The following is a 27,961-nucleotide window of genomic DNA, read 5'->3' as shown; positions in this document are numbered from 1 at the left end:
TATCAACATTTAAAGGCTTTTTATTTTTATTTTTTAAAAGAGGCAAATGTGAGAAACATACTTTTTTACTTTCCTTTATTTTAACCACAATAAAAGGAAAGCAAATTAATTTAGGATGTATAGCTTGAGGAATTTTAAACATGTCACTTAGATGAAATAAACAAACCACAATTTTCTTGGAGGAGGTTTAAAAACTGCACGAAAAGGGTTCCTTTACGTTAACATCTCTTGAAATCAGCCCATCATGTCTGAGTAGTGAACTGTTGCTCATGGTTTAATAAAAAGGAAGAAAGTGCTCATACACACACTGCACATCTGGAAGTGTCAAGTCCGTGCAGAACAGTCATTTTAGCATATTTGTGACTCAAATCTGAGTCAGCATCTAAACTCTTGAAACCTCTCTGGCTGCAGGGGTGAGGCTGAAACAACCCATCAGCAAGAAAACAGATTGAAAACTGTCAAGCTGACTGATATCCACCCGGTTCAGGTGTCCTTGAACGAGACCTGAATCCCTATCAGGTCCAGAGGTTCTGAAACAGACCTCAAAATTCCTTTTTTCCCCTCTTTTTATTTTATTATTATTATTATTTTTAACTGAGGAATAGGTTTCAGAAAGGGCAGCACAACATCTGGGTCATAGCCATGTTTCAAATAATGCTTTCTTTCCGCAGTGCAGCTCGCTCCTACCCTCCCACAAACTCAATCAGCAGAGGTTTACTACCGAAGCCTTGGCTCCACACCAGCAGGAAAAACAAAAGATATCCCGTGGATGAAACATTTTTGCTGGCACACTGTTTGACAATATTAAACTAGTGAGCTCAAATCTGAAGAAGCATCTTCTGTTGAGTTATGAGCTATGCTATGAAGAGCGACTGGTTATTGAAGCTGGCGCTTTCAATTCATATCAACAATTGTGTCTTTTCAATAAGGAAGACTTCACTTTTTATTAAGTCAGGTTCAATTAGCGACTTGTTGTATACAAAGGAGAGAAAGAAAACAATCAGGAGCTTTTCAAAATGATGCATCTTCAGAATCTGTGTAAGGTTTGATCGACTTTAATATCTAAATTCAATGAGAACTCAATTAAATTCCTCCTCCTTGGTATACCAAGTGTTCCCAGGAGGCAAACACGTCTTAAGAGATATTTCCAAACATAATTTCATTTGATTTTGAAGCCAGAGGAATTCTTATTGATCTTCAATGAACTGGCTTTTTGGCAGATGTAGACTGATGTTTCCTCTTTGCCTCATTTTAGTCCTGGACGTCAAAATAATCTATCACAGGCTCTTCCTTCACCACCTTTGACCAGGGGCCCCCACCGGCGGGCCTAGGAGGAGAAGAATCGAGACAAAGACGAGTGAAAAGCTGTAAAATCCAAAACAAGAATAATAAAACAGCCAGATACCATAAAAAGATGATGATTCAAGGATGTTTAAGGACACTTGGCTATTTTGGGGATCAAATTTGTGACCCTCTCGTTACAGAACAGTCTCTTTAACCACAGAGGAAGCCTTACTTGCTGCTGTGCTGTTTGATATGAGCGATGGGAGGAGGGGCCCTCACAGCCGTCTCTCGCTCTATCAGTGATGTGAGCGTCGAGTTCGGACAGGCCGACTTCCCCCTGAGAAGGAGCGAACACCTCCAATTAACACTTTTATCTGTCATGAGGGCGTCCAGGCTGCGTGCATTTGCAAACATGCATGTTTCTGTCTGAAAGAAGTCTTACTTTTGGGCGGTGATGACCACGTTGCGTTTGGGCTCGTTGTCGTAGCTCACGCTCTCCACGGCATAGACCTCGGCCAGCTCGTGGATGATCTTACGGTGTTCTCTGTTCATGGGCGCGAAACGGTGGCTCCTCTTTAACTGTTTTCCCTGCAGACATCAGTAATTTATGTCCATTAGGCATTAATACTGAGAAGCAATTATAATAACAACACAATTATAATAACAATTATAAGCAATTATAACAAAAAAAAAACATCTCTTACAGCCTCTGCATTGGCATATTTTGTTTCATATAACTCAACTACATCATTTATTTCTCAATAACTTGGGAGGTCACTGGAAACAACAACATTGCTTCCTTTTAAGCGGCCACAAGCCAGAATTGTTGGGATTGACCGTTTTAATGACTTTCAATTCCAGCTTTGAAGTTTGTATTTTGCCCTTTCCTGTTTCTACACGACAATGTCTCTATGCACAAAGGCAGGTCCTTAAAGAACTGGTGTTCCCAGTCTAGCGTGGAAGAACTTGACTGGCCTGCACAGAGCTCTGACCTCCACCCCATCCAACACCTTTGGGATGAATTTTAATACGCCGACTGTCAGCTTGGCCTTTTCACCCCACATCAGAGCATGACCTCTTGTTTTCCCAGAGGGGTGGAGGCTGTTAGAGCAGCAGATTGATGCCCGTAGTTTTGATGGAAGTTGTTTAATAAACACATATGGGTGTTAAAAAGTATTACAGTAACATTTTGACAGAGTTGGTTGTGGGAAATTAGAAGCCCACACATGAAGGCCAAACGTACAACGACAATGAAGTCAGTAAGTGCAGCACATTCTAGACGAGAGAAAGTAAGCAGACACTGCGGCAGAAAAGCTTTGCCCCCATGACTCATTGTTCCAAAAAGAGATTCAACGGGTGATAAACAATCCTTTACATTTGGCAAAGAAACGAAAGCAACAGTGACCTTGACGGTTATCACTGAAAGCTTCAATGCATCGGACTAAGCTGAAAAAAAAGGAACATGGAGGCAATTTTTCTAACTGTCCCATGAGCTACCTACTAATTTAGTCTGGCTTAGAAACAGTGACTTAAGAGGCTTCCTGTTGGAAATCTACAAGCAAACACAGCTGGTTCCATCTTGGACTTCCACTGGAGAATTGACCAAGCTCAAAAATAGCTAATATGCATACATATATAGAGCTGGGTCAGAAAATTACTAAACTGACACATGTTCCAAGCAGCCCGTGCAAGTGTTTATAACAGGGGCTGAATAATAACGATGTAGACACTGAGGAACAGTAATAGATCATAAATTAACTTTGTTCTGAATACAGAAGTCATTAAACTGAGGCAAGGCATTGTTAAAATAGATGGTAATGTTTTTATTCTGTCTTTCTGGCACCAACAAAAATGGGATTCATCTAAACTCCATGGTAAGAATAACTGTTATAGAAAATGATGCAGCACCTCCTTTAAACAGCAAATACGAACTGCTGCCCTCCGGTACGTGGTACTGGGTGCTGCTGCTTTACACAATGTGTACAGTTTATGGCTGTATTTTTGTGCTTCTTGTTGTGCTATGAGCTCAACTCGACTTAGGCTTTGCTTTACTTGATGGAGCACCTGCTGTTCCAACTCTGACTCACAGTGTTGTATGTGAACTCACAGCCGAGGACGTGCAAAGAATTTCTTTGGGACAATAAAGGTCTCATCATTGACCAGGTATTGGTGATGTTGCATTAACTTAAGTACATAACTGACAGCTGGCTAAAAGGTTGCCATTATATAAATGCAAAATCAGCAAAGATGCTTCAGTATTGAAATGTTGAGCACAGGAGGTTCGATCATTTTATCATTGTTACCCAGGAGCAGTGGGCTCCCAATACCAGCCACCAGAGGGAGCAGCACACCACACCCAGACTGTCAGGATGGCCATACTGGTACAAGGAATTCATTGTTTCATCTCACCTTATTTGCAAGTTCAACAAGATTCTTGATCTCCTCTTCTATCTCTGTGACAAATTTCAGGTCTTTTCTGAAAGAGAGGAAGAGCAGAGAGGCGTGTGGAGGGCTTTTAGTGTGTTGTGTTTGTTGCCTGCCGCACAGTCCACATTAACTAGCTGGTAAAATAAAAAAATAAATGGCCAGTAATAGATGTGGTAAAAACACCCAAAAGTGTCAAGAAAAAAAAAAAATTAAATTAAGTACAGACCTGGCATCCTCTTTGAGGCTGTCGCTGTACACAGAGGTGGAGCGGACACCGAAGGGGTCAGAAGATGAGTCTATCTGCAACGCCTCCGCCAAACGCCTGTTTCTCTCCAAAGTAGCGCACTCTTGGTCACATTCAAGCCTGAGAAAACAAACATACAGGCAGATTTTACATCAAATCAGTTGAACGCTGATTCACACCGCATATTATTCAACTTGCTGCATTGAAGTGACGCATATAAGACGGATAGTTCTGGACCTCAGTTCTGAGTGGTGGCTGCTGCATCCATTGGATTGATTAATTTAAATATGAATGCATAGTCATCATTCATCGTGAACAGGAATTCCATTTCCATGCACAACAACATTTAAATAATGTTTCATTATTGATTTAAAGTAGCTGCATCCTGGCAACACCTCTTAACTGTGCTAAAATCAGTGCAAAGAAGGAACAGGACATCCTGAGCTTCCTCCATGACTCTACCTGGTCTGTTTCAGCTCCTTCTTAGTGAGGTACGGGCCGATGTCCATAGAGTCACCGAGCTGCATGTCAGACAGTTTACTGGCCATGGCGATGGCTGCATACCTGCAGTACAGAGATTGAAGGACGTTTCAGGACCACTTCATCTTCAAAATCCAAATAGCTGAATACAGAAACAGTTTAACTGACCTCTGATATGAACTGGCTGCTTCACTGCAGACCACCGTTTCCTTTCTTCGACCACAATCACACTGTACAGCTACCTGTGAGAAGCATAAGGAATTAGACTCCAATACTAGTGTAACACACACACAAGGGACTAAGCTTTAGTCTGGTGCAGAAAGTTCTTTTTAGGTGGACACATTTTGTAAAGTTTGATGGTCTTCATGGGAGGAATCCCCACAGCTGTGAAAGGTCTTTTGTTTGTTTGTGGAGCTCTTGAGATTGGAGGACTGCCACTGAAACACTACTATCTCATCCAAGTTAACCATTTATGACAGTTACACACAGCATATTACAGCAGATTTCATCAACTGCAGGTAGCCCAAAATGAACAGAAAGAAAACACAGCCTGACTGCTGAACGTAACCTTCAAATATTAGGAAATGTGACACATTTATTGACTGAAAAACATTTTTCATTAGGGTAATAAGTTATTACACTGAGGAGACGCTGATGTAACCAGATGTAACAGAGACCATCTGCACAATCTTTGTAAGCCGGATTTCAGCTAGTGGAACTCCAGCTGCTCTCACTGGCAGTGTGTTGTACCTTGGCAGTGCAGGTGGTGCGTGGGCAGCTGCCGCCTTTATGACAGGGAGCGGCGCACGGGTGGCCGCAGTCTGAACGAGGCAGCGTGCAGGGCTGCTGGCAGCTGCCGTCTCCCAAACACTCGCCCCTGTGGCAGATCCGTCTGCAGCGGTGCATTTCGCATGGCAGCGTGTTATTACATGTCAGCCCACAGGAAATGTCTTGCAGATGACACGGGATGTTGCTGCGTTGCTGTGGGCCCGAAGAAAAGAGTGTCGCTAAAATTAATACATAAATAAATAAATAGAAAACAAGTTATGTATAATTGTGAGCTCAGGGGAAGTTACCTCATGCTTTCCCATGCACCATTTCTGAGTAAGGTATGTGCAAGGTGGACACTTCTCTTCACTGTGGCAGTTGTGAAACACTAAATGAGAGAGAAATGTTAGGAGAACATTCTCGTTTATAGTTTCTAACTGCAGCATGACCACTGTTTTATCTCACCTGGGTGGTCGCACTCGTGTCTTCTTGTACACATGTTTTTGCACTCTGGTGGCTTTGTGCCGCAGGGGATGGGCGGGTACAAGACAGTGAGCCCGCAGTGACACGTCAGCTCATCGAAACCTAGAAAAAGGAATCATGACAGCACATGGGGTATCAACTGTGTGCCAGCATCAATGGCAAACATAATGCCACAGAGAAATAAAAACAACCCCAAGATGATGTAAAAAACTCAAATTAGGTTTGTTTTTTTTGGAATGGCAGAATAACAATTTGGTAAATACAGCGGGTTAGACCGGAGAAGATAACTGCACGACTTACTGGACTGCCAGCAGGGCTCACAGTTTCCACGGTGACAAGGCTCCTGGCAGCGGTGGAGGCCACAGTTGAGCTTGTAGCCACAGATCAGGGGACACCTGTGCTCCGTAGTCTGGAGGGACAGACAGAAAAGTGTGACACCACCTCCTCATATATATATATATATATATATATATATATATATATATATATATATATATATATATATATATATATATATATATATATATATATATATATATATATATACACACATACACATACATACACACACAGTCCCAACAACCTTTTATTACTACTCTTGATTAGTTACAAGAACTTGAATTAAATATATAAAAACCTTTTTAACCACCTCCCTAAAAACTCACAAGTTGGGAAGCGCTAACGTCGTTCCACAGCAGGCACACTGACAAGGCTGCCTGCACATGTGTCTGCAGACAGATTTTGTTCATCGGCCTCATGAGTGCAGGTATTGGCCGATAATCTATCACTATGTTGGAGTATTATGTAGCTGATACTATAGGACGTCAGATGGTCATTGTCTAGATTCTTTGTGTCTTGTAAAGTAAAGCACCAAAGTTCTTTTTGTTCGCCACACATTCAGAGCAGCATTTCCTTCATTCCATTAAATGAAGTATCACAAGTCAAAATGTTGCAGACATTACAACGCCAGCATTGTCTCCGCTCTTTTGCCACATCAATTAGTTTAATTCTATGTAGCGTTTGAGCAGCACAAACTACACAACACTGACACGGAGTGACTGAATGCTCACCACACAACACAGCTCGCCACACTTGTGTCGGCCACAGGAGCGTTTCTTGTTGCAGCGCTTCTCACAAGTGAAAACAAGCTCATCTGGGACAGAAAGAGTGAGAAGTGAAACACCAGACACCGTAGGTAGGTAGGTGGTGATCTCACATTTGTTTAATTTTCATCTGAATTTACTTAAATCTCACCCTCTTTTTGAATTGTTGCACATGGGACTTCCTGAAAAACAAAAAGGTCTGTTTTAACTCTTTGGTATTAAAAAAAGAACTGGAGACAAATGCTCTGCTGGTGTTTCCGCCGACCTTAGTCTTGGAGCCACATCTGCATCTGACAGTAGAGGTCAGGGAGCAGGGCCCGCAGCTACCCTCGTGGCACAAGTTCTCACACAGATGGATGGTGTCTGAAATAACACAAGCTCATTCATTCAGCCCAGACACACTGTGAGAACAATGCCTGCAACATAACGTACATTCTGTCTGAGCACACAAAATAAAAACAGTTTCATTGTGTCAGGATTGAAAACAGACGGAAAATGGTGGAGGACAGATAAAATAGATGCTACACAATGAAACATGTCTTCAGAAATTGTTTGCTTAAAAAGTTAAGCACCGGATTACAACATGTAAGAGAAAACAAGACATTCGGGAGTCATGCCGAACATCAGAAACACAATTATTCTTTGATACAGTAACACAAGCAGGATATGCAAGCAAATACTTACCTAATTATACCTAATTTGAATTTGGACAGATATGCCTGACATCATGATGTTAGATGGTTTCTCTTTGAATTCTCCAAGTCTTTCTTTACCATTTTGAATGCTTGGTGGATTTAAATAAGCAAAACTGAGAAGATTAGATCCTACTCATTCAAAATCATGTCATTAACATGTCATTTTATTGAACAAAGACCTGAAGAAGGTAGTTTTAAACTTGATGGATCCAAATACTCTGGGTTTTTGAGGGGTTTTGCTTTCAAAAATGTTCCACATTGAAAAAAGACCTGTTGATGTTTCATATTCTAAACCAGGTCAGTTTTAAATCTTGTGTGAGAACAGCTTCACCTCCACTTCACTCAAACGGTTACATTATCTTAAGAGAGAAAGGATTTGAGCTTTAGCAGGTTGTCAGACTCAGAGTCTGACACAATCCTGTATTTTTATAGCAAAGACATCTATCCCTCCTTCCTTACCACTGGAGCCACAGGCCAGGGGTTTGTTGCAGGTCTTCCCGCAGGAGGGGATGGGATCAGAGCAGCTTCGCCGTTCAGAGTAGCCCAGCTCTAGGAGTTTGGCCAGTGGTGTCTGACTACAGGGGCACGTCTTCACCAGGCTCAGGGAGCGAGGGCACGGCTGGCACGGACCACAGTGGCACACCTGCTGGCACCGGTGAGCTTCACAGTTTAACATCCTGAACAGAAGAAAGTGAGCGTCAGGCAGTGGTGGGACGTTTACCTGGTTTAACAGATTTATTATGAATGGATGATGGACGTCATTAGTACAGCGCGTTCAGACTTACTTCCCACATATTTTTTGACAGGAGAAATGCCCTGAACCGTCAAAAGCTTCTTTATCTGTGCCACACAGGACTTTACGAGCCGTAACGCTACAGTAGCACACTAAAGAAAATAAAAACACACAAAATATATTTATATATAATCAGCTGATTCTTAGAGAAAATTCCACTGCAGGAGAATTGTTTTATGTGCAATCAAAGTGAGACTCACTCTGCTGAACTTGCAGCTGGCAGGGTTGACACGCCCCACCGTGGCACACCTGGGCACAGTTGTGTTCAGCACAATTGAGTAAGGCGCCACACACCTTGTCACACTGGAGCACCGCACCCTGGCCACAGCGCATTGGTTGGCTGCAAAGATATGGTTCCGTCAATATCATGGTGTCAAAACATACATCCACAATGTCCAGGCGCACGCACGCACGCACACACACACGGAGAGATGCAAACATGATTAAAATGTACCTGGTCTTCCCACAGATACAGGATTTTGTCACAAAGGCAGGACATTGTGGACAAGGTCCTGGGTGACATAAGCTGAAGAGACACACAGAGAGTTTTGTTTAACACACATTCTCTTTTGGAGAATTTTGTATTGATGACATTCAGAGACAATATTAAAACTAGAATACAGCCCAGCGGTTGTACAGTCCAGTTTAAGTTTATGTCTGGCCAGACTCATAATATATGTAGTGAATGCGTGGAAGGAATTAAAAAAGTTATCACTATATTGATGATGCATATGATGCGAGTAAATATACATTGTTGAACTGATTAATGAAGGTTTGTCATAGATGTGTTGGTTAAACGGGAACATGTCTGCTTGATTACGATTAGTTCGACGAGCTCCAATACGCTGTTTGCGGTCACGTGATTCCGATGACCCTCGAAGTTTAAAATGAGGCAGGAAGTGAAAGGCTGAATGGACGAGATGGAGGAAGGCCCCTACTGTGCTAGTTATTGTGTACGCATTGTGTCGTCCAAGTCAACATGTGGGTGAAATTTGGTACCGCCCAATTCTTAAATTATGACTAAAACCCCATTTTGCGGTTACAATGCCCATTGAATCAAAAGTGTCAGCTGTTCAGTGTCTGACCAACTCGGAAATATGATTACAATCTCTCCTTCTGTTCCTAAATTATTGGCTGAGTTCGAAATGGTTAAAAAGGGTGTCTCAGGAGGTTTCTAACAGCACAGCGAGGCATCGAGTGCTGTTTGAAATAGATCGAATGATTTTTCCTGTATCGTAGGATGCCTTCAAAACTGCCCCTGTAACAGTCCGTTTTGAAGGCAGCATTGGTGCCGACTCAATGCTTGCCTATTACCCATAAATCTGTGCGTAGCAGCAGTGGATCGTGAAAAATGGGCAAGATGGCGAACAAACAAGCTGAAATTTGTTAACAAATCTAAGTTTTTTGTAATTTTTTCTTTTAGATTTTTGAAAGGTTAACGAGAACTAAACACTTAACTATGATATTAGCCTGTGACTGTAAACAACCAAGTTTGTTTAGTATGATTTCTGAGGCGTCTGATAGCCATTTTCCTTTTCAATAGCTAGCTAGCTAGCTGATGCTAGTGACTGACAGCCAGAAGAGACGCAAGACGGCGTGCTGACGTCACACGTTGCCGTAAATGCTGCCCTGAGGGGGGGCTGTTCAAAACTAATGTTCATAGAGATGCCTTCACTCGAAAGTGATGCCTTCCGTAGAACCTGTCTATTACGGTAGCGAGGCAGCGAGTTTCCCTGTGATTTTCAAGGCTCACATGTTACAGGGATGGTTGCAGTCCACTCCGCTCCTTTTCTTCCCACACATGTCACCACAGCTGTGGGGAATCTCACTGCGCTGCCACTCTGGGTTTGTCACTTTACCTGCCAATCAAATGTGGAACAAAAAACAAAACAGTAATGACCTTGTTTCGCTCACTTTTGTGACATACTTGATAGGTTACAGGAATCTTAACCAGATCAAATTCTACATTAAATGACCTAACCTTACGACATCTACATTCCTATTCATAATGTATATTTAACTGGATGAATGAAACGGTCACTCACCACAGAAGCAGGTGTAGGAGGTTGGCTGTTTCAGTGCAACATTCTGGCAGGCTGGACAACGCCAACCTTCACCTGAATCTAAAAAACACATTTGTTTTAGTATAAATAAATGATTTTAGATAAGGAGAATAGAAGATGTTATAACTGGCCTCAAACTGCAATGTAACACTAGTAACTCTTGACTGTTGTTAACTGCAGCAGGAAATTCAAAGCCTGTGATTTTTTGTTAATGGGGCCACAGTGACTGTCTATTGTCCATCTACACAACAGTATTATGCATTACAGTGTGTTATGCTGAGGGGTCCTGTTGTTTTGTGAGTGGGTCAGTGCTGCTTAAACTGGTCAAAGACTGGACAGCAAACATCCACATGCTGTTTAAAGGTTGTACCATCTGCCTGAGAAGCCGGGGATCGAGCCCATTTCTTGACACAGTTCAGGTGGAAGACGTGGAAACAGTTCTGGCAGCTCCACACTGGGGCCATGACCCGGATGACGTCACAGCAAACCATGCACTCGTACTTCTCCTCAGACAGCTGTTCAATCAGACACCCTGTGATTCAGACAAATAATCCACAAATAACTTTTTTAATCTTAAGAACGCTTCTTCAGAGAATAATGACGCCCTGACTGACCCAGTTCAAAACCACAGAATACTAGCAAATGTTTCTAGAGATACCAAATACATCCTTTGGGCACTATCAGGAAGTGGTAGGTGCCATGTATGTAAAGCCTCCAAACTAGGTAGGTTAGGTAGATACAAACACCTGCCAAATGATGCGGAATGTCTACTGTGGCTGGTACATTTATATAGACACGCTGTTATATTAAACATATAGTGACAGAGATTTTTTCTTACTTTCACTAACTCTTTGGTCTGTATTTTCAAGGAAGTTACAGTCTAACCTGTCTGTGTCTCTTTGCTCTCTGGCATCTTGTCCCAGCCCTTCTGTCCTGGCCTGTGGTTTTGTGTTCTTCTTCCCCCTCTGGCCTGAAGGGGTACGTGTCGTCCTGATCCTCGACCAGCTTTAAAGGGAGGATCCTGAGATGATCTGCCATGACCAGAGTCATCTTGGACACTGCCCGCCCTCTCTGAGCCCAGCTCCTCTTGGGGCGGGGGCTTGGGCGGTTTGATTGGTCCTTGCCGTCGCTTTGCCTCGCTGTGTTTCCTCTGATGATCGTCGTGTTGAAAGTCTGGACCTGTCCTGCTCCTCTGAGTTCTTTCCCTGTTGTCGAAATGGGGGTTTTCTCCTTTTGACCTCTGGCCCCCTGCTGTAGTGTTGTCCTCCTTTAACTGAGGACCCTTTTCATTTTGTTGTCCTCTCCTCTGCTCCTGGCTAAACTTCCTGGGTTTTTTAGCCCGGGCATCCTGTTCTTCATTGGTTTGCTCCAAATTCCTGCTCACGTCTTCTCTTCGCCAGTTGGGTCCATTAGGTCCATCCATGGAATGTGCCCCTGAGTAACCAACCCCCACACCTCTGTTGTTACCACTGTACGAGCCACAGTCACCTCCGGCCCTTTGCCACCAGGGACCAGAGCCACCAAAATTCCCATTTACACTTCTATTCCCCTCTCTCCTCCCTCTACCTCGCCTTCTGGCTCCATCCTCTCCTTGGTAGGGAAGATGCTGATGCAATGCATATTTTGAATTATCATGGCTAAGCGAGGGGTTAAAGCCCTGCTGAAAGTGTCCATATTGTTGGGAAGGATCGTAACTATTACTACTCAGGTTTCTGTCATTGTTGTGTCTGGGGCGGCCCCTTCTGGATTTGTGCTGATATGGTTTTTGATGCGACACCTCATCTGGATTGAGGTCAGGTGGGTCTGCAAGCAGAAAAGGCAATGACTTGGTAACTTTAATTATTCACCTTTCAATGACTGTGTCTTTAATCAGTCTATGATTGATATGATATGAACAATCAAAAAACTTACATAATCTAGTATGACCAACCCAACACCTCAAAAACACACAATAATGTTATTTCTTTACTAATGGTATGGGAGGAGAAGAGTAATAAACCCGAAAACAGTGTTGTTTTTGAAAGGACTACTAAATTACCAACATTATGAAAGTATTATTAGCAATTATTAAAATGTGGATATAAGTTTTAATGTAGTTATTAAGCATTTTTCTGTCGATTTACTTAACGTAAAGTTACTGCTTTGGAAACAACTCATTAAGATTATATAATGTTAGCCCGCAGTAATAATATAGCTATTATGTCCAAACACACTGGAGCTACTAGGATCCAACAGGCTAGCTGTATGTTTATTAGCTTATGCTACTTTATCTCAGGTTCAGTGTTGGCTTTCAAAGTTCACTGGTGTCACATGTAACGTTAGGCACGTCAGCTACGAATAGCCTGATCACACTGAAATGCAAGGCCAACGTTAGCAACCTTTAGCGAGCCAAAATCCTGTTATGTTCCTGTTTGATAAATATAAAATCAGCTGCTAAGTCAGCTCGCTAGTGTTAGCTGAGACGTCACGCTAGCTAACGTTAGCTATGCAACAAAACTAGCCAACTTACTACAGTGTGTAAAACGTTAGCAGGTTTAAGTGGGAAGTATAGCGTTACAGACTAATTCAGCTACATTTTGACAGAAAGAACAGGCACACGCTCACTGCACTGATTAAGAAGCTGACTAATTACAGTGTGTTAGATACCTGAGGAGCCCTCAGCCATTCAGTTACCGGTTCACTCCGGTGGTTGCTTCTCCTACGCCACAAGTTTGAGGACAACCGTCTGTTTTGTGACAAATGACAAGCGTATCCTTGTAGTCAGCGACAAAATCCACTTTATCAACTGTGTTGTGGTTGTCAAAACTTAGACGAACTCACTTAAAAACAGCAACAACCCCCTCCTTCAACTCACCGTGCCGAGACTTACGTTAGCTTAGCGCTAACACAAGCGACGTTAGCCAAAGATCCGAACTTCCGGTCTGTTTTTACAAAATAAAATGCATAATTATTACAAGTGAGCACAATTGAAATTATTTAACCTTGCAGAACATTAGTTTTCCCCTACAGAACCCACATCTGATAACATTATAGTTTTAAAACTATAGTTTGGACCGTCACGGTCAAACTAACAGGTATAACAATTATTAGTTATTAATAATTTGCAGAGCACAAAATTCCTGGTTATAAACATGCATATGAAGTAATATTATAGATAAACACAAGGTGGCGCTGCGTGTTTGGCTTAAGACACGAAGAAAACAGAGGCTTGTCTGATTGAGAGGGGGAATCAAATTATTAGATTGTCAACCTGTGCAACATACATATACATATGTCGACTTTTTCACTTTAAAAAGTGGACACAAAACCAACAGGCTGTAGTACATAATGTGATTTATCAAGTCTCTGAGATATCTAACTTTGAGATAAACAACCTAACAATGTCAAACATGAAGTCCTCACACATCTGAGCAACTTTAACTGGTTGAGAGGAGGTTGAGAATAACGCTCATTGTCTCGTAATTTTGTAGATATTATGGAAGACAGCTGTGAAGTTGAAATAAACATCTGTTTGTTTTATTATACATATAAATAACCTATAGTATTACATGTGGTGTGTGGCTGTTTGGCTGCAAACCAGATGACATTTTAAATACATTAAAATTAATTTATTCAAGAGGTCGATTAGCTTAGCAACATATTTCAGAGATCCATTGCAAATCTATATTTATTAATATACTTATAACGTTATATAAATCTGTTGATAAACTCATACAATGTTTCTTTGGACACATATGGCATTTAAATTAACAGTAAATTCCTTCAAAAACCTATTTTAAAAGGTCACCATCCCCCCTCCCAAGTGACAGTCAGCTGAGCTAAAGTGAAATAAACTCATCTGACAGTAGGGGACACTAGTGCAAACTCACTACAACCAACTGTTCTGTTTTATCAGCCTGGTGAAATAAAATAAATGCACAATGATGATTCATTTGCTTAGACTAACTTTTGACCAAACTCAAATCGAGGCTGTCTGGACGCCACCAACATTTACAAATACCATTTAAGAACCATAGACTTTATAAAAACATGAAAACATAAGACATAATTTGGTTATATAGTTTTTAAGGCAGCGATTCTCACAGTTTTGTGTCGTTACGTTAAAAACTAAAAGGCCTAACGAACGATTTCAAAAATTTCAGAATAAAATAAACTTTACGTTGGACTGTGTTGCTTTTCAAGAAAGTTGGGTCCAACTGACAACATTTAGCTGGGCTCCAATTCTTCTAATGGTACCAAGGGCTTTAAATAGCCTGCTAAGTGTCGCTTCAAGTAAAAAACCCCCCTGAAACGTCAATGTTTTTTTCTGTGCACCGTTGTTTTCTGTTGCGGGCCTACAGCTGAACGGGATTCTCCCATTGACCGTATTCTCAGGCATGCGCACAGTCGCTCCTCGGCCCCGTCAACCAGGCGAGGTGGGTGGGAGAGAGTTGCGTCAAGTTGCCAACAAAAAACCGGAAAGTGGGTCAGTATTTTTTCAAAATTAAATATCTATCTATCTATGTAAATGATATGATAATGATTTGAACACCAAAAGATGCATATCGTGTCCTAAAGTTTTGTTTTTAACTTAAAATCCACTCTATTCACATTTTTAATTGCTATTATACTACAATTAATCTACCTTTGAAACTCATAGTAAACCAGTGCCTTAAAATGCGGTTCCACATATCTTGTCCCTCAGTCTAAAATGCTAAACTCTTCCCTTATTTGTGGAGTCATATGGGTTCACTTGCCATTTTACCACAGCATCTTGAGTAATAACAAAATGTGACAGCATATAAAGTGTCAATATAATACAATTTATATAACAAAAGATGTATTGCCAAGTTGTTTTTACAAGATATTTGTTTTGGTGACTAGTTGCTCAACAACAATAAACATAAACCCATATAAATATAAAAATATCTAAAAAAAATATGAGATTGACAGAATATGCAACATATGGAACTGCACAGTAATATAAATAAATATAAATAATATGTGACACAGGACATTCAAATAAGTTATTCACTTACTCCCTCTAATTTCTTTAAACATTAATAATTAAAATCATTCATTTCGGTATGAACAAAAAACAAAGTCGTCCCTAGGTTTTATTTTGACATCCGTGACCGGAAATCACGTATTTGCTCCCAGCTAGCTTGACCCTAGCTCTGAGAAGCTCGAGCGCGGCCGAGCAGGAGAGAGTGGCAGTGAACGTGTCTGCGGCAGCGTTTAGCGTTAAAAAACATAAACTACGGCTGAAGAAAAGAGGACCAAACCCCGCTGCAGTTGGAGACGACTTCGGCAGACCACGGACTATGATCAGTTTTAAACAGAGGCTGCTAACGGTGCGCTGTTTTGACGACAAGCGGCTTACTGCACATCTGTAGCGCGTAATGAGGGCATCCGCTATTCTCTACGGTGGTTTTTCCTCCGAGGTTTAGTTAGACGCAGAGTGACACTATTTATAAAAGCGTCGCTTTTAGACATCCTTTCAAGGGATAGTCACAGCCTGCATACATTTAGTTAATTCCCTCCTCCCATGGCCCCTGGGGAACAGTGAAGTCATTTGAGAAGTCACCGGAGAAGACGACACGTCTTGATCATCTCGACAGTTTAGCACAGTTTTGTGAGGAAAATCTGCTTTCCCTTCCATCTGCACCAGACTCCCCCCGCTTTCTCTCTGTTTTTAACTCGTACATGGTTTTGTTTTTCTGAGCATTCATCGCCAACCCTCCTGTGGGTATTTTCCCCGTTAAAGGATGCCGGATCAAATATCGGTGTCCGAGTTTCTCTCGGAGACAACAGAGGATTATAATTCCCCGACGACATCCAGCTTCACCACCCGACTGCAGAGCTGCAGGAACACCGTGAATGTGCTGGAGGAGGTAAGGCCACGGTGTCAGCCCGCCTGCAAGCTGCACGTAGGATGGAGGGATGGATGGATTGAAGATGCCTGATTAAACAACACAACCAAATACACTAGATTATATAGACTATATATATTTTAAATCTTGAATGAAAATGCAACCATTTGTAAATTTATACACAGCCGAGTCTACATGCAATCAACCCTAAATTTAATTGGCGATATTTGACTGCATTTCAAGAGGCACAAATGCGTACTTATGCTGCACATCCTCCCCCTCAGAAAATAAAATTACTGCACCTGTTGAGCTGCAGTTGCTTTAAAAGTGCATTTTTTGACTTAGTCTAGTTCAATTCCTAATTCAAAAACGGACATTTCCCCTCCTATACACATAGTGGATGCAGAGCTGGTGCTGTGTAGGTTAACTCTCATGAGGTCTTTTTTGCCAGATATGTAAAGTAACAATGGAGGGGGTGGATGGCTTTGGTGTAAGAGTGTAGGGAATAGGAGGATGTGCACTCAGGCCTGCAGCTCTCTGTGTCCACTATTACATAACTCGTAACTTCAGAGCATGCTGCCAGGCTCTAGCAATGTGTGTGTGAGACACTGGCCGTCAAACCTGGATTTAGCTTTCAGGGTTATTAACCGCTCTCACATAGATTTCTTCTCAAAGGTGAAATACTGCACAGAAACACACAAATAAGTCACAGCCTATGATGCTGTGTCACCTTTGATCATGTATGGGGGAGTGTAATCAGACCAGGCTGGTGGGTTGCTATGTGTGTGTCTGTCATCCACCTCCCTACCCTGCTTTGGCATCCTTCCTACTATGGTTAAATGGAGCGTCAAACCAGGGGAGCGCACACCTTCACTGTTGCCTGTTAATGCCAGGACGTGACCTCATTTCCCACTTTAAAACACATTTAGCTGCAGACGTGAATGTCTTCACTCACAGTATTTAGTGTAATCTGTCACGTAAAAAGCAGAAACATTATGACTAAATGGGTTTTATTTGTGATTAAATAACATGTAAACATTAGGATGAGCGGGAGAGCAACCAGAGACGGTTTGTTTAAAGGATAAAACGCAGGCCTCTCTTCAACATCTACTACAGTCTGCTATCCATCCCTTCTAACCTCAAGCCTTTACAGCATATTATAACACAATGATAGAAAATCTGACGTGTTTATCCTCAACCCTGAGCACACTTTGTGTCTGCTGACTGTTACAAGGAAAAGGCTCTCGCATCATGAATCACCTCTCTGGCTCTGTGCCTCTGAACCCAGAGAGACTGCAGCAGCACAAACGAAAAACATCTGTTAGAAAGGGCCGCCATGTGCGCTGGGCTTCAGTAGCCGCTCTGGAATTTTTTTTTTTCTTGCACAGATCACGTGACAAGGAAGACCATTATACTGGCACCAGAGAGCAACCAACACGCTCTTCAGTGTTTAAACAAAGGGCAAGATGCCCCTGACACATTTAGGATGCACCCATCAGGCGGCAGCCGACAGCCAGTCTAAAGCCAGGAATACTGTTAGATCAGTGCCTGTTTTGTAAAATTAGCTGCCCTGTTTGGTCCCTGCGTAAGACATGTAAGCACTCACTTGCATCATATACCCAACAGAGCTGCTGTGGGGAAGTAAAACTGCTGCAGGCTTCACTTTGCCTGAAGAGGACTTTGTTTAAAACATCCCGAGTTCCCATCCTCAAATCTAAAGCTCCCTTTTTTTACTCCTTCCCTCCAAGTCGTTTCCTCTCTGTGTTACAAGGTAAATTATGCAAAGGTACGGCTTGAATATTTAATGCCGTAACCTGAGGGGGTGAGTCGACCCGCAGGGGGGTAGGCTTCTGTAGTCTTCTGGAGGGGGTGTTTCAGCATCATATCGTCTTAATTCAGCACCACGCATCAATTATTGATCCGTGCATAATGACACAAAAGTATTTATGACTCACGAGCCTCCACCCTGGAACTTTTATCCCCCTGTGGCGGCAGCAGAGCAAACAGAGATGCTTACTGTGTTTACTCGTGGATCAGTGCAGCAATATGGAAAACAATGAGCGGCGGCGAGATGGTGGGATAGAGTCTTAAAAATAACCTCTCTGGCTCACTGTCTTGACGGCTTGAGACACAGGAGATGGGGGCTTTGTGTTTGTGTGTGCGTGGGCGGCAGACGGGAAGCTGGTGTGGTGTGTCTGGATTTTATTTTGGTGCCGTTTTCGGTGCTAAGCAGTCACTGTTGTGGTGCTTTGTTTTCACTGCATTTCCCAGAAGGCAGCGTTGGATTTTCTGTTGGTGAAGTTGGAGTCGCTGTAGGTGGTAATTACTTTTTTTCCAGAGGCTCAAGCTGCAACTAATGAGTATTTTCATTATTGATTGTTGTGAACAGCAGTAAATGCCCTCCCATATTCCAGGAACACAAAGTCTTAGAAATATTTATTCAGTATAACACTGATATGAATCAACACAATTATGTTTTTGATCTGGTGGACATCTTAACAGCTAAAAAACACATTGCCATATTATGTTGTTTGTTAGTTCATGCTCATAACGCAGTTGCACATTTTGGTTACCAAGGGGTAAAATCCAGAGGGTCATTAAAACCAAAAAGCGTTGCCCGGTTATTGACATGCCAACAATGAAAGGTTATTGGGATTCATTGAAGCCATGGCGCACATCACCAGCCCGACTGACAACTTTGACAGCTTCACAGACACAGCTGGAACAGTTTGCAAAATAATACAGGCTCACAGGGACTCGAGCACGATAAAACCTCAAAAACAGGAAGAGTTTAGTACTTTTTGACTTCCAAGGCCGAGTAGGGGTTTTGGATGACACATCTGTTTTTATTGTCTCTGGTTACCTGGCAAACAAGTCATGATATTAACCCAAATAAATCCAAACAAGTAATAATAATTTCTCTGTTTTACAATCAACATATGATTTTGGCAGTGGGAGACGGCAACTCCTGCTTTCTTCTAACAATTCGAGAAATACACCCATATGGTACACAGTTTGGGTTGTCTTCTATGAACAATATTTATTGTTTTGTATATTTGCTGTTGCCCAAGTCTCTATTCTTTGTTGTTTTTTGCAGTAGTGAAATATTTGTGATCTTGTTTTCTAGGAAATTTTCACTGAGGTTGCTGATACAACTGCCTCAGCAACACAGTCAAGTAGAGCTGTATGCTACGGTCGTAAAATTGATTAGTCGATAGATAGAACATTAATGGGCAACTATCTTGACACTCACTTAATTACGTATGTTATTATTTAAGCTAAACTACCAGCCAGTCTCTGGTTCTTTAAAACAAAGATCTGCTGCTTTGCTCTGTTATTATTAGTTTACAGTGATGTAAACTGAATATTTGTGTGTTCTGGACTGTTGGTCGGACAAAACAAGACATCTGAAGTCTCAACTTGGACTCTTGGAACCTGTTTTTTACTGACACGATCAGACTAGGCCATAACGATTTAATTGTTAGGAAAACAATCCGCAGCTTAATTGATAATGAAAATAATAGTTGCAGAGCTACGATAAATATATCAAAGTCTTTATAAAAACACAAAGTTATCTTAAGATCGGCTCGCCTGAAAGCCTTAATGTAGACTCAAACAAAAATGTGCAATATGTCAGCGACTGTCGGGGTGGTATTGACATAACTGCAGATATAACACAACATAACTCGTAAGTACCTGGATCTTTCCTCCCGAAGAAGAGCAAACACAATAACTCAACTATAATTATGAAGCAGAGAACAGCAAATCTGACATTTTGTATGAAAATGTCAGTGGTTATTACTCCAAGACTCTCCTGCTGTCTGAGATTCTCTCTGATATGAGTTAAAATTAGCAGCAGGCACTTGTTGTTCCCCCGTGGGGGATGTATTGTCTCCCTCTCTACCCCACAGATGGTACTTTGCGTCATTGGGTTTGCTTTCCTAAACCACAGAGAGCCACAGCAGCGATACAAGGGAAACCCTCACTGCATTGGCATTCCTTTGAGCATGCCTCTCGCGCCGCATCACATGGGCTGCGGCAGAAAAATGTTGACTTTTCACAGTCACTCTGTTCGTGCATGGCTGGCCTTGACCTAATAGGCCGAGGCCTTTTATATCTTTGACTTTTATATAACAACCTTTTCATTCGCAGCATTTTAAGCTTGAGATAGATGCTGTCCTGTTTTATTCCAAACCACTGCGTATTTATGTTGGAATGAGAGTCATCGCCTAAAGTCGTCATAGAGTAATTACAAAATTGCACAAGATCTAGTCCCATAACTGTTGCCAGGAAAGGACTTAGCATTCCTCTCATTCTTTTAAATAGCTCTACTGTTTATTTCTGTCAATTTACATGAGTTAGTGTCCCTCCAATAAAATTTTTGATGTCTCATTTTGGAAGAAACGCCTGTCCTGTGGAGATTGTGACCACTGGTGAAGCTGGAGAGCAAGATAACCAAGAAGAAGTACAAGACAAAAGGAACAAATGTTTTTCAGAAATCAGTCTCTTGTTCACAGTTGGCCGAATCCTCCATTATTTTCACTCACTCTTTTACTCACCCGCTCAGGCAACAGCCAAACAGAGCAAATACGCCGGAGCTGCAGTTAACCTGCCGTATTTTCTTTTCAGATTCGCTGATGTTTTTATTTTGTCCAACAGTCAACAGTCCAAAACGCTAACAACATTCAGTCACATAAGACGAATAAAAGGCAGCAAATCTTCACATTTCAGAAGCTGGAAGCGGGAACATTCTGGTATAATTATGAGACAAAATACTATTTAAATAGTTTCAGGTGAATTTTCTGTCAATTCACTAATTGTCTAATGTTTTTACACCATTTCTTATTTACATAGCCCTCAGCAAATGAAACAATACCTGATACTCTTTATAAGTTATCAAACAGTGGAAGTTAGAGGATGTTTCTGCCAAAATGTGGGTATATTATATAAATAAAGCCCAGAATAGCTCAGAAACATGAATTAGAAAACCAAGTTGTAATTTCAGACACACAAAATGCGACATTTAGCAAAGTCCTTGTTGTCTTCACTTATCAATATGACAGGATAAAGAAAAGGCAGAAGTGCGTAGGAAACACCTTCAGCATTTTTGTAAAGCCTTAGGGATGCACACAATGGGTTGTGGTGGAAAATACTGTAGATGAACAACAAGGCCGCATGTGTAGGGCTCAACAATCAAGATTGCCTGGGGCAAGTCAAATGCGACGTTGGGCGAGTAAATCTAGCAACTCACTTGTGTGTACTATGGTAAAGACAGACTGTTTATTAATTATCATAGCTTCAAGTTATTTGTCCATGAGGCCTTATCCTAGACGACACGTGGTCATGTGAGGCTTCAGCCTCGTCACATGTAACATCCAGTCCACCAACAGGGAGTCTGTTGTAACAACGTTTACTCAGATAACAGATAATCCTTTCTTTCTTTCCTCACATATGTGGTCACGGAGCTTAGAGGATGAGTTGGCTGGTTCTGTATCTGGAAGCTACTTGAAAGCCACATTAAACCACAGTTTCATTTTCATTTTCATTTGTCATAGTGTTAACAAACACAGAAGAGCCTTGAGTACTTTTAGAGGGTTAAAAAAAATACTTTTATTGTTATATTCTTCTGTATTGTTGGTTAAAATTTTAATAATATTATTGTCATACATACTATAAGTAGATAAGATAGATCTTGGTATTATTTTGACGAACATTTTAATCTGTTTTTTATTTTAATCGCCATGTCCTTATTTGGCTCTATGTTTTTGGACCGAAGCGATGAATAATTCAAAGGACGGGACAGGTTTTTCCTCATTCTTGGCTTTACATAACAAAACTGAAAGCTGGCTATTTAAGGCTATTCCATTCTGAAACATGTGCAAGTGAGGAGCCACAGCTGTGTCAGATTCAATTATTAATGAAGTTATGGCTTTTTATTCATTATTTGTCCCTTGTGTCACCAAACCCAGTGAATCATATGGCGTGAGAGAATGGGAGCATTTTTCGTCCCCTGGCACCGTTACTCACATGACATGTTGTTCCAGTTAAACTTCACTGTAAAAAAGAAAAGTGTTAAAGTTATCTTGTTGATGGAGTTTGAATCTCAGGTTTTTATTTCACCCTTTTGACTTTTGCTTTCTCACCTGTCGGCAATAAAGTAGGAACACTGACATGTTTTTGTAGAGACTGTTGCTTTAAGTTCAGGCTCAAGCACTTTTTTAAATGCTTACTGTAGTCAGAAGGGCAGAAAACCTCACAACTTGAGTTGTTCCTCAACATGAAATTCTCTGCCTCGGAGCGTTCATGTCATCAATGGAGCTATTATACAGGGGTCAAGTGACACTGATTGACCACGCAAGTTGAAAGTGGAGGAAAGAGAAAAGGCAAAAAGGGTGAAAAGAAGATAAAATGGCAGTTTACTTTGGGGAGAGTTTCAGTTTGAAAACAACTACACTGCTGCATTTTGGCTGCTTAGACGTACTAGCAAAGGATTAACTGTAATGCAATAGTGCAGGCTATTAGCTTTATTTAGCACGCCGCGAGCCCTGCTAGCTTAACTACTAGGGCCGCAACTAACAGTTATTTTCATTATCGATTAATCTGTCGGTCAATTTCTTGATTATTCAGAAAATGGTGAATAATGTCGATCGGCATTTCCCAGAGCCCGAGATGACATCTAAAACCAAAAGCTGTTCAGTTTACAGTCATAGAGGAGTAAAGAAACCAAAACATTTTCACATTTTAGAAGGTGGACTTTGGCCTTTTTCTTTCTCAAAAAATGACCTAAACAGTTGGCGATTTATTTAATAGTCTACGTGATTAATCGACTAATCGTTGCAGCTCTATTGACTATTGTCGACAGATTGCAAAGAAGTGGAAAATCCTCTGTTATTCTTACTTGGAAGAATTAACGCATTATTTCAGAATGGTTACCCCCGTTACTAGCCATGTAGTCGCATCACATGAATGTGAATTAGGCCTAAATTAGCCGTTAGTCGTTATTGTGTTACACATTGTTAGAGGTTTGCTAACAAGTGAAACAAGATATTATTTGTTATAATATAATATAAATTAATTGTTTTAGTGTTAATGAAGGATTTTTTTTAGACGTAGTTGCCAGCGATGGCGGCTTTGCTGCCATTTTCAGTTTGACATATTCTGTATTTACTTTCACCAGTTGGGAGATATAGTAGTGTAGCTCTCAGAAATTCCCAACATGGATGAGGCATAAGTGACAGCTGCAGTGCCGTACTGGTTTGTTGTTTTGTAAAATTAGTTTTTATTTATATTTGAGTCTGTGGGCGGTCATGTGCTTTTGACATTGCATTATGAAATGGGATTTGAGAAATTGCAGTTTGATTTTTATTTGTTGGGCTTCATTGTGGTTGGATTATGGAAGGTATGTAGACTAAAGTGGTAAATTACAACACATCATTACAAAATGTCTCCAGTTACAGATTGATGATACAAATAAATAAAAGAGCATCCTCTATAAATACTAACAAGCCACCTCCAAGCCATTTTCTGATTAGTTCTGTCTCCCACAGCGGGAGGTGAGACTCTGTTGTGTTGCTTGTTTGCCGTCTGTGGCTGAAATCTGATAATCGGTCTGTGAGCCACAGCTGTTGGCCTACCTTCCTGCCACAGCTGCACCGCATATATCATCAAGGGCTATTAGCCGGCAGCGGATTAGCCGTGGACCAGACTCTGCTCTGGCACTCTGATCCCCCCTGCTCTTGCCCAGATTTAGGCAAGGAAGAGTGGGTCAATGTTCACATCTGTCTGCAGCCTTCCTCACACGGATAGACTGTGTTAAAGTCTCCCTCCGTCGGCAGCCATTTTAATCCCTGATGGAGAAATTCAGGGCAGCGACCAAGTTTCCATATGTTTGGAAGAATTTCCGTAGAAATTAGTAGTCATCAATAGTCTATCAATTATTTTCATAATCAAGTATTCTAATGACTGATTTTTAAGACATTAAGCAGGCCTGGTCTCCTTTTAAATGAACAGTTACTGCTTTCCTCGTACAAAGAATTGCAAAACTGGTAGGCCACAGCTAGATATTGATCCTTCTACTTACAATTTTATTAGCCATGCTGGCTACCAATGTGGCTTCAGGGATGGAAATATCAGTCAGTTTGTCTGCCACATTAGTTCAGACTGAAATATCCCAACAACTACTGGATGGATTGCCATGAAATGTGGCTCAGACATTCTTGTCCGCTTTAGGGTGAACTGTAGTAACTTTTCCTTTCCTTTTCCTTCCCCATCATCAGGTCAAAACATCAGTTTGTTCAGTACTTTGGTTTATACCCGCAAAACTAACGACATTCCCATCAGCCTCAGCTGCACTTTGTGTTTCGTGCTAAGTAGAAAGAGTTAGCATGCTAACAAGGCAAACTAAGGTGGTGAATATGGTAAAAATTGTACCTGCTGAATATCAGCATTGTTAGCACATTAGCATTTAGCTTAAAGCAACCGTGGGCCTCACAGAGCTGCTAGCATGACAGCCTTACTGAGGTTTAGATGAAATATTATCACCATTAATCACATTCAGATATAGCCACATTATCAGTGCCAACAAAAATATGACTTTTGACAATATTATCCAGCCAGAGTGTTTTAGTGCAGATTGAAGAGACGCCAACGTTGCTTTTTTCCTTTTTTGGTTTGTAGTTCAGCTGCAACAAAACAACCAAATATCCTCTTCATCCTCCTCTGTTCATCTTTTATGTCGCTTCGTCTCTCTTCTTCCATGATTTATATCGGAGCCGTGGTAACATTGTTGTCGAGGTCTGCAGAACCAGGAGACAGCGTTGGCCTATGACGGCTGGCTGTCTTGTTGTGGCCTGAGGGATAAACAACAGTGCATCTCTGTCTGTGAGCTTTCATGGTGTTCGGCCCTGGACCGTTTCTGTGTGTGTACCGGAGCAAAACAATTGATAAAGCTTTTCAATGTCGCATTTGAACACTACCTTTCCCAGAACTGCCAAGTGCCTGCTGAGGTCATTCAAGCACAGAGCAAAGGCGGTGACGGACCTTCAATACAAGTTGTTTACACCTTTTCTAATGCCATTTAATGTCAGTGAAAAGAGTTACATCACTTCCTTCTCTTCACATTATGACAGCACCCGCCAAAGCTCCTGTCACCACTCTCTGAACGTGGTCTAATCCAAGTGGAAATGTGCATTAACAACGGTTAAAGCTTTTGTTGGACGCCGCAGTAAAGGCTTATTTTCTGTTCCTCTGTGTGTCCAGTTGCTCAAATATCTGAACGTCCAAATGGCCTGTGGGAGTGGATACACCTGTGGTTTTGGAATGGCTGCTCTCTCACCCGGCAGAGTCCCATAAAGTGTGAAATTCGAGACTCGTCTGCAGAAAAACTTCAAGGAATGCTGTAAAGCTCTCTGCGGAGCCTTCGCCTGTGACTTTGACCAAGGGCTCATGACCGAGCAGCGTGCAGGAACGTTACTAAAATAATGTTACTTCTGATTGTGCATGTTTATCAGGGGAGCACATTCTTTGGCGGCGTGCCCTGAAGATTTACAACGTGGACGGCTGGTTAGTAGGAAGCAGGGCTGGCGGGTTTATCAGCTGATCAATGAAAAGCAAAAGATTAGAGATAAAAGCTTGGAGTAGTTTATTTTAGTCTTTTTTTGATCGACCTACATAGTGCTAGTTTGTTACACAAGACAGGTCCTGGTCTTTTGCCAGCTCTTCTAGTGTAGTATTTCTACCTTAATGTGTTATAAAAAGTATTTAATGTTGACATAATAAGCCAGATTTTCTCTCACAGTTTGATCTGTATTGAAACAGCTTAACCACACGTTTGTTAATGATTAAGAATGACACTGAAAACACACCATAAGGTCCACTCAGTAGTTTAAGGTAAACAGTGTTTATTTTTATTATAAATTAATTCCTCTGTTAATTGTTTGGTCCATTAGTTGCCAGAAAATTGTCGAAAAATACCCGTCACTATTACCCAAATACCAAGTTGACATATTGAAATGTCCCGTTTTGTCAGACCAACAATACCAAAGCCAAAAGATATTTAGTTCAATTTAGTTATATCATGGAAGACTAAGAAAAAACATAAAAAAATACACACCTGAGCAACTGGAAACAGTAAATGTTTGACATTTAAGCTTAACAGAAATCACTTTAAAGCCAAATGTAAAGTTAATTTCCTGTTTGATAAAACAAAAACAACAGTCTTTCTCTGCAGTTGGCGTTACGTATTTGTCATGGAAATATAAATGCTTAAAATTAATGTTAATTCAAAAATCATCTTTTTTGGTTAACAATGAATTTCAACTTTTAAGCCAGCGTAGACAAGACATTACATTTATTTATTTATCTGACACTTTTATCCAAAGCAACTTACAATTGCTATACATGTCAGAGGTCGCACGCCTCTGGAGCAACTAGGGGTTAAGTGTCTTGCTCAGGGACACATTGGTGGATGTCTCACGGTGGGGAATTAAACCCGGGTCTCTCACACCAAAGCAGTGCGTCTTATTCATTGCGCCATCACCACCCATGGACGTTACTAAAGAGCTAAAAAATCTGAACATGTGACAACTCATCTGCCGATGAAGACCATGTGATATACGATCGAAAGCTCCAGAACAGCTACTAAATGGACATTGTGCTTTTTATTTTTGATCTTTTCAGTCTGAACTAAGACCAGGAATGCTTTGTGAGTCTTGAATCCTCATCATACAGTTGTGCGAGTGCAAAGACTTTTGGTTTCTTATCTGAAGCACCATCATTGATAGTTTTTTTACCAGGCGGAGGGGTTTCTCATTTTTGAGGTTTGTGGGCAAATAAACTTCCCCCCTGGTTCACTTTATGAACTGGAAGTTAAAAGAAAAGCCTGCCGATGATGTGAGACTGACACGTGACGGTGAATGTATCTGTGTTTCCAGAGATACGATGCACCTGCTTGCCTGTCACTCTTTGATATTGATATCAGCCTGAAATAATTCGTCAGCTGATTCCAATAGATGATCCAACAAAAATTAATCGATTCTTATCTTGATAAGCGATCGTCTTAGTAATGTAATAACACTAACCACTTCCTGGTTTAGTTTGCTGTGTCAGGCATTTGTCATTATATCTAAAAACACTTAGTCAGCTAATTGTTTAGTCAATGCACAGAAAGTAAATTTGGCATTTATTTTGATAACTTATTGATTTAAGTTAAAAAAAGGCCTAACATTCCCAATTTCCAGCTTCTCGATTGTGAAGATTTGCTGCATTTCTCATCTTGTGTCACTGTAAACTGAGTCCCTTTGGGTTTTGGACCATCGATCGGACAAAACAAGTGATTGAAGGTGGCATTTTTTGGGCCAAACGAATGATCATTTAAACAAGAAAATGCTCTCCAGGTGATAATGAAAGTAATAGTTGTAGACCTGTCTGTCATTTTTAGGCATTTTAAGGACTACATGATTAATCAAAGCCATAATAGTAAAACGTGTTATAGTTGCTGCTGAATAGAAAGTGGTTTTGTCTGTTTCATCTTTGTCAGTAAACAACTTTTGTTGCTGTTTGTCTTCTCACTGCAATGAAAAGCTGTAGAAAAAGGGATGCTAGCTGTAATTTTTTAATCATCAGCTGCAAGTTCCTCCCACTATTCTCCTGTTGACGGCTGTTAATAGCAGCTGCTTCACATGGATAATGGCTTCCTGACTGGTAAACACAATACAGATTAATGTACGCTGCTTGCTTGATGTTAGGTGAGTCTAATGCAGCCGTGCGTGG

At 41.2% G+C, this 27,961-nt stretch overlaps 2 protein-coding genes across 5 annotated transcripts in view; one reads left to right on the top strand and one right to left on the bottom strand.

Moving 5' to 3' along the window:
• Positions 1-58: 58 nt before the first annotated feature.
• nfx1 (nuclear transcription factor, X-box binding 1) lies at positions 59-13,259 on the bottom strand. 2 transcript variants are annotated; one of them, XM_038730440.1, is made up of 24 exons: positions 13,195-13,259; positions 12,987-13,065; positions 11,226-12,143; positions 10,711-10,872; positions 10,323-10,400; positions 10,031-10,136; positions 8,732-8,803; positions 8,478-8,617; positions 8,270-8,369; positions 7,944-8,161; positions 7,055-7,152; positions 6,941-6,971; positions 6,757-6,839; positions 5,987-6,095; positions 5,669-5,788; positions 5,512-5,591; positions 5,186-5,416; positions 4,604-4,677; positions 4,418-4,519; positions 3,938-4,075; positions 3,694-3,760; positions 1,727-1,872; positions 1,517-1,621; positions 59-1,327 (listed from the first exon to the last, which is right to left on the bottom strand). In XM_038730440.1, the coding sequence occupies exons 2-24, from the start codon at positions 13,003-13,005 to the stop codon at positions 1,252-1,254; spliced, it is 3,273 nt and encodes a 1,090-aa protein (XP_038586368.1). In that variant the 5' UTR covers positions 13,006-13,065; positions 13,195-13,259; the 3' UTR covers positions 59-1,251. The 2 variants fall into 2 exon arrangements, with proteins under 2 accessions (XP_038586368.1, XP_038586374.1); XM_038730446.1 differs by having other exon boundaries at positions 13,161-13,207.
• A 2,240-nt stretch (positions 13,260-15,499) lies between these two features.
• Positions 15,500-27,961, top strand: part of asap1b (ArfGAP with SH3 domain, ankyrin repeat and PH domain 1b) — a 60,015-nt gene continuing 47,553 nt past the window's right edge. For 2 of the 3 annotated variants that reach the window (XM_038730415.1, XM_038730408.1), the window contains exon 1: positions 15,501-16,213. In XM_038730415.1, the coding sequence (XP_038586343.1) occupies positions 16,088-16,213 (126 nt within the window). In that variant the 5' untranslated portion in view covers positions 15,501-16,087. Of the gene's footprint in view, positions 16,214-27,961 lie in introns of all 3 variants that reach the window. The other variant, XM_038730423.1, reaches the window with a different exon arrangement.

This window comes from Micropterus salmoides, unplaced genomic scaffold, assembly GCF_014851395.1.
Source record: "Micropterus salmoides isolate LMB-PRFRI ecotype aquatic unplaced genomic scaffold, ASM1485139v1 Ms_hic_scaffold_1, whole genome shotgun sequence".
NCBI lineage: Eukaryota > Metazoa > Chordata > Actinopteri > Centrarchiformes > Centrarchidae > Micropterus > Micropterus salmoides.
Note: the sequence above shows the minus strand (reverse complement) of the source record. Positions and strands in the feature narration are given on the sequence as shown.

Excerpts from the sequence above, each read along its gene's own strand:
- nfx1 (XM_038730440.1), bottom strand. Across the intron at positions 8,804-10,030 it reads TGCAACCATCCCTGTAACAT|CTTATGTCACCCAGGACCTT; the intron begins GTGAGCCTTGAA and ends GTGTCTCTTCAG. Across the intron at positions 7,153-7,943 it reads CCTGGCCTGTGGCTCCAGTG|ACACCATCCATCTGTGTGAG; the intron begins GTAAGGAAGGAG and ends GTGTTATTTCAG.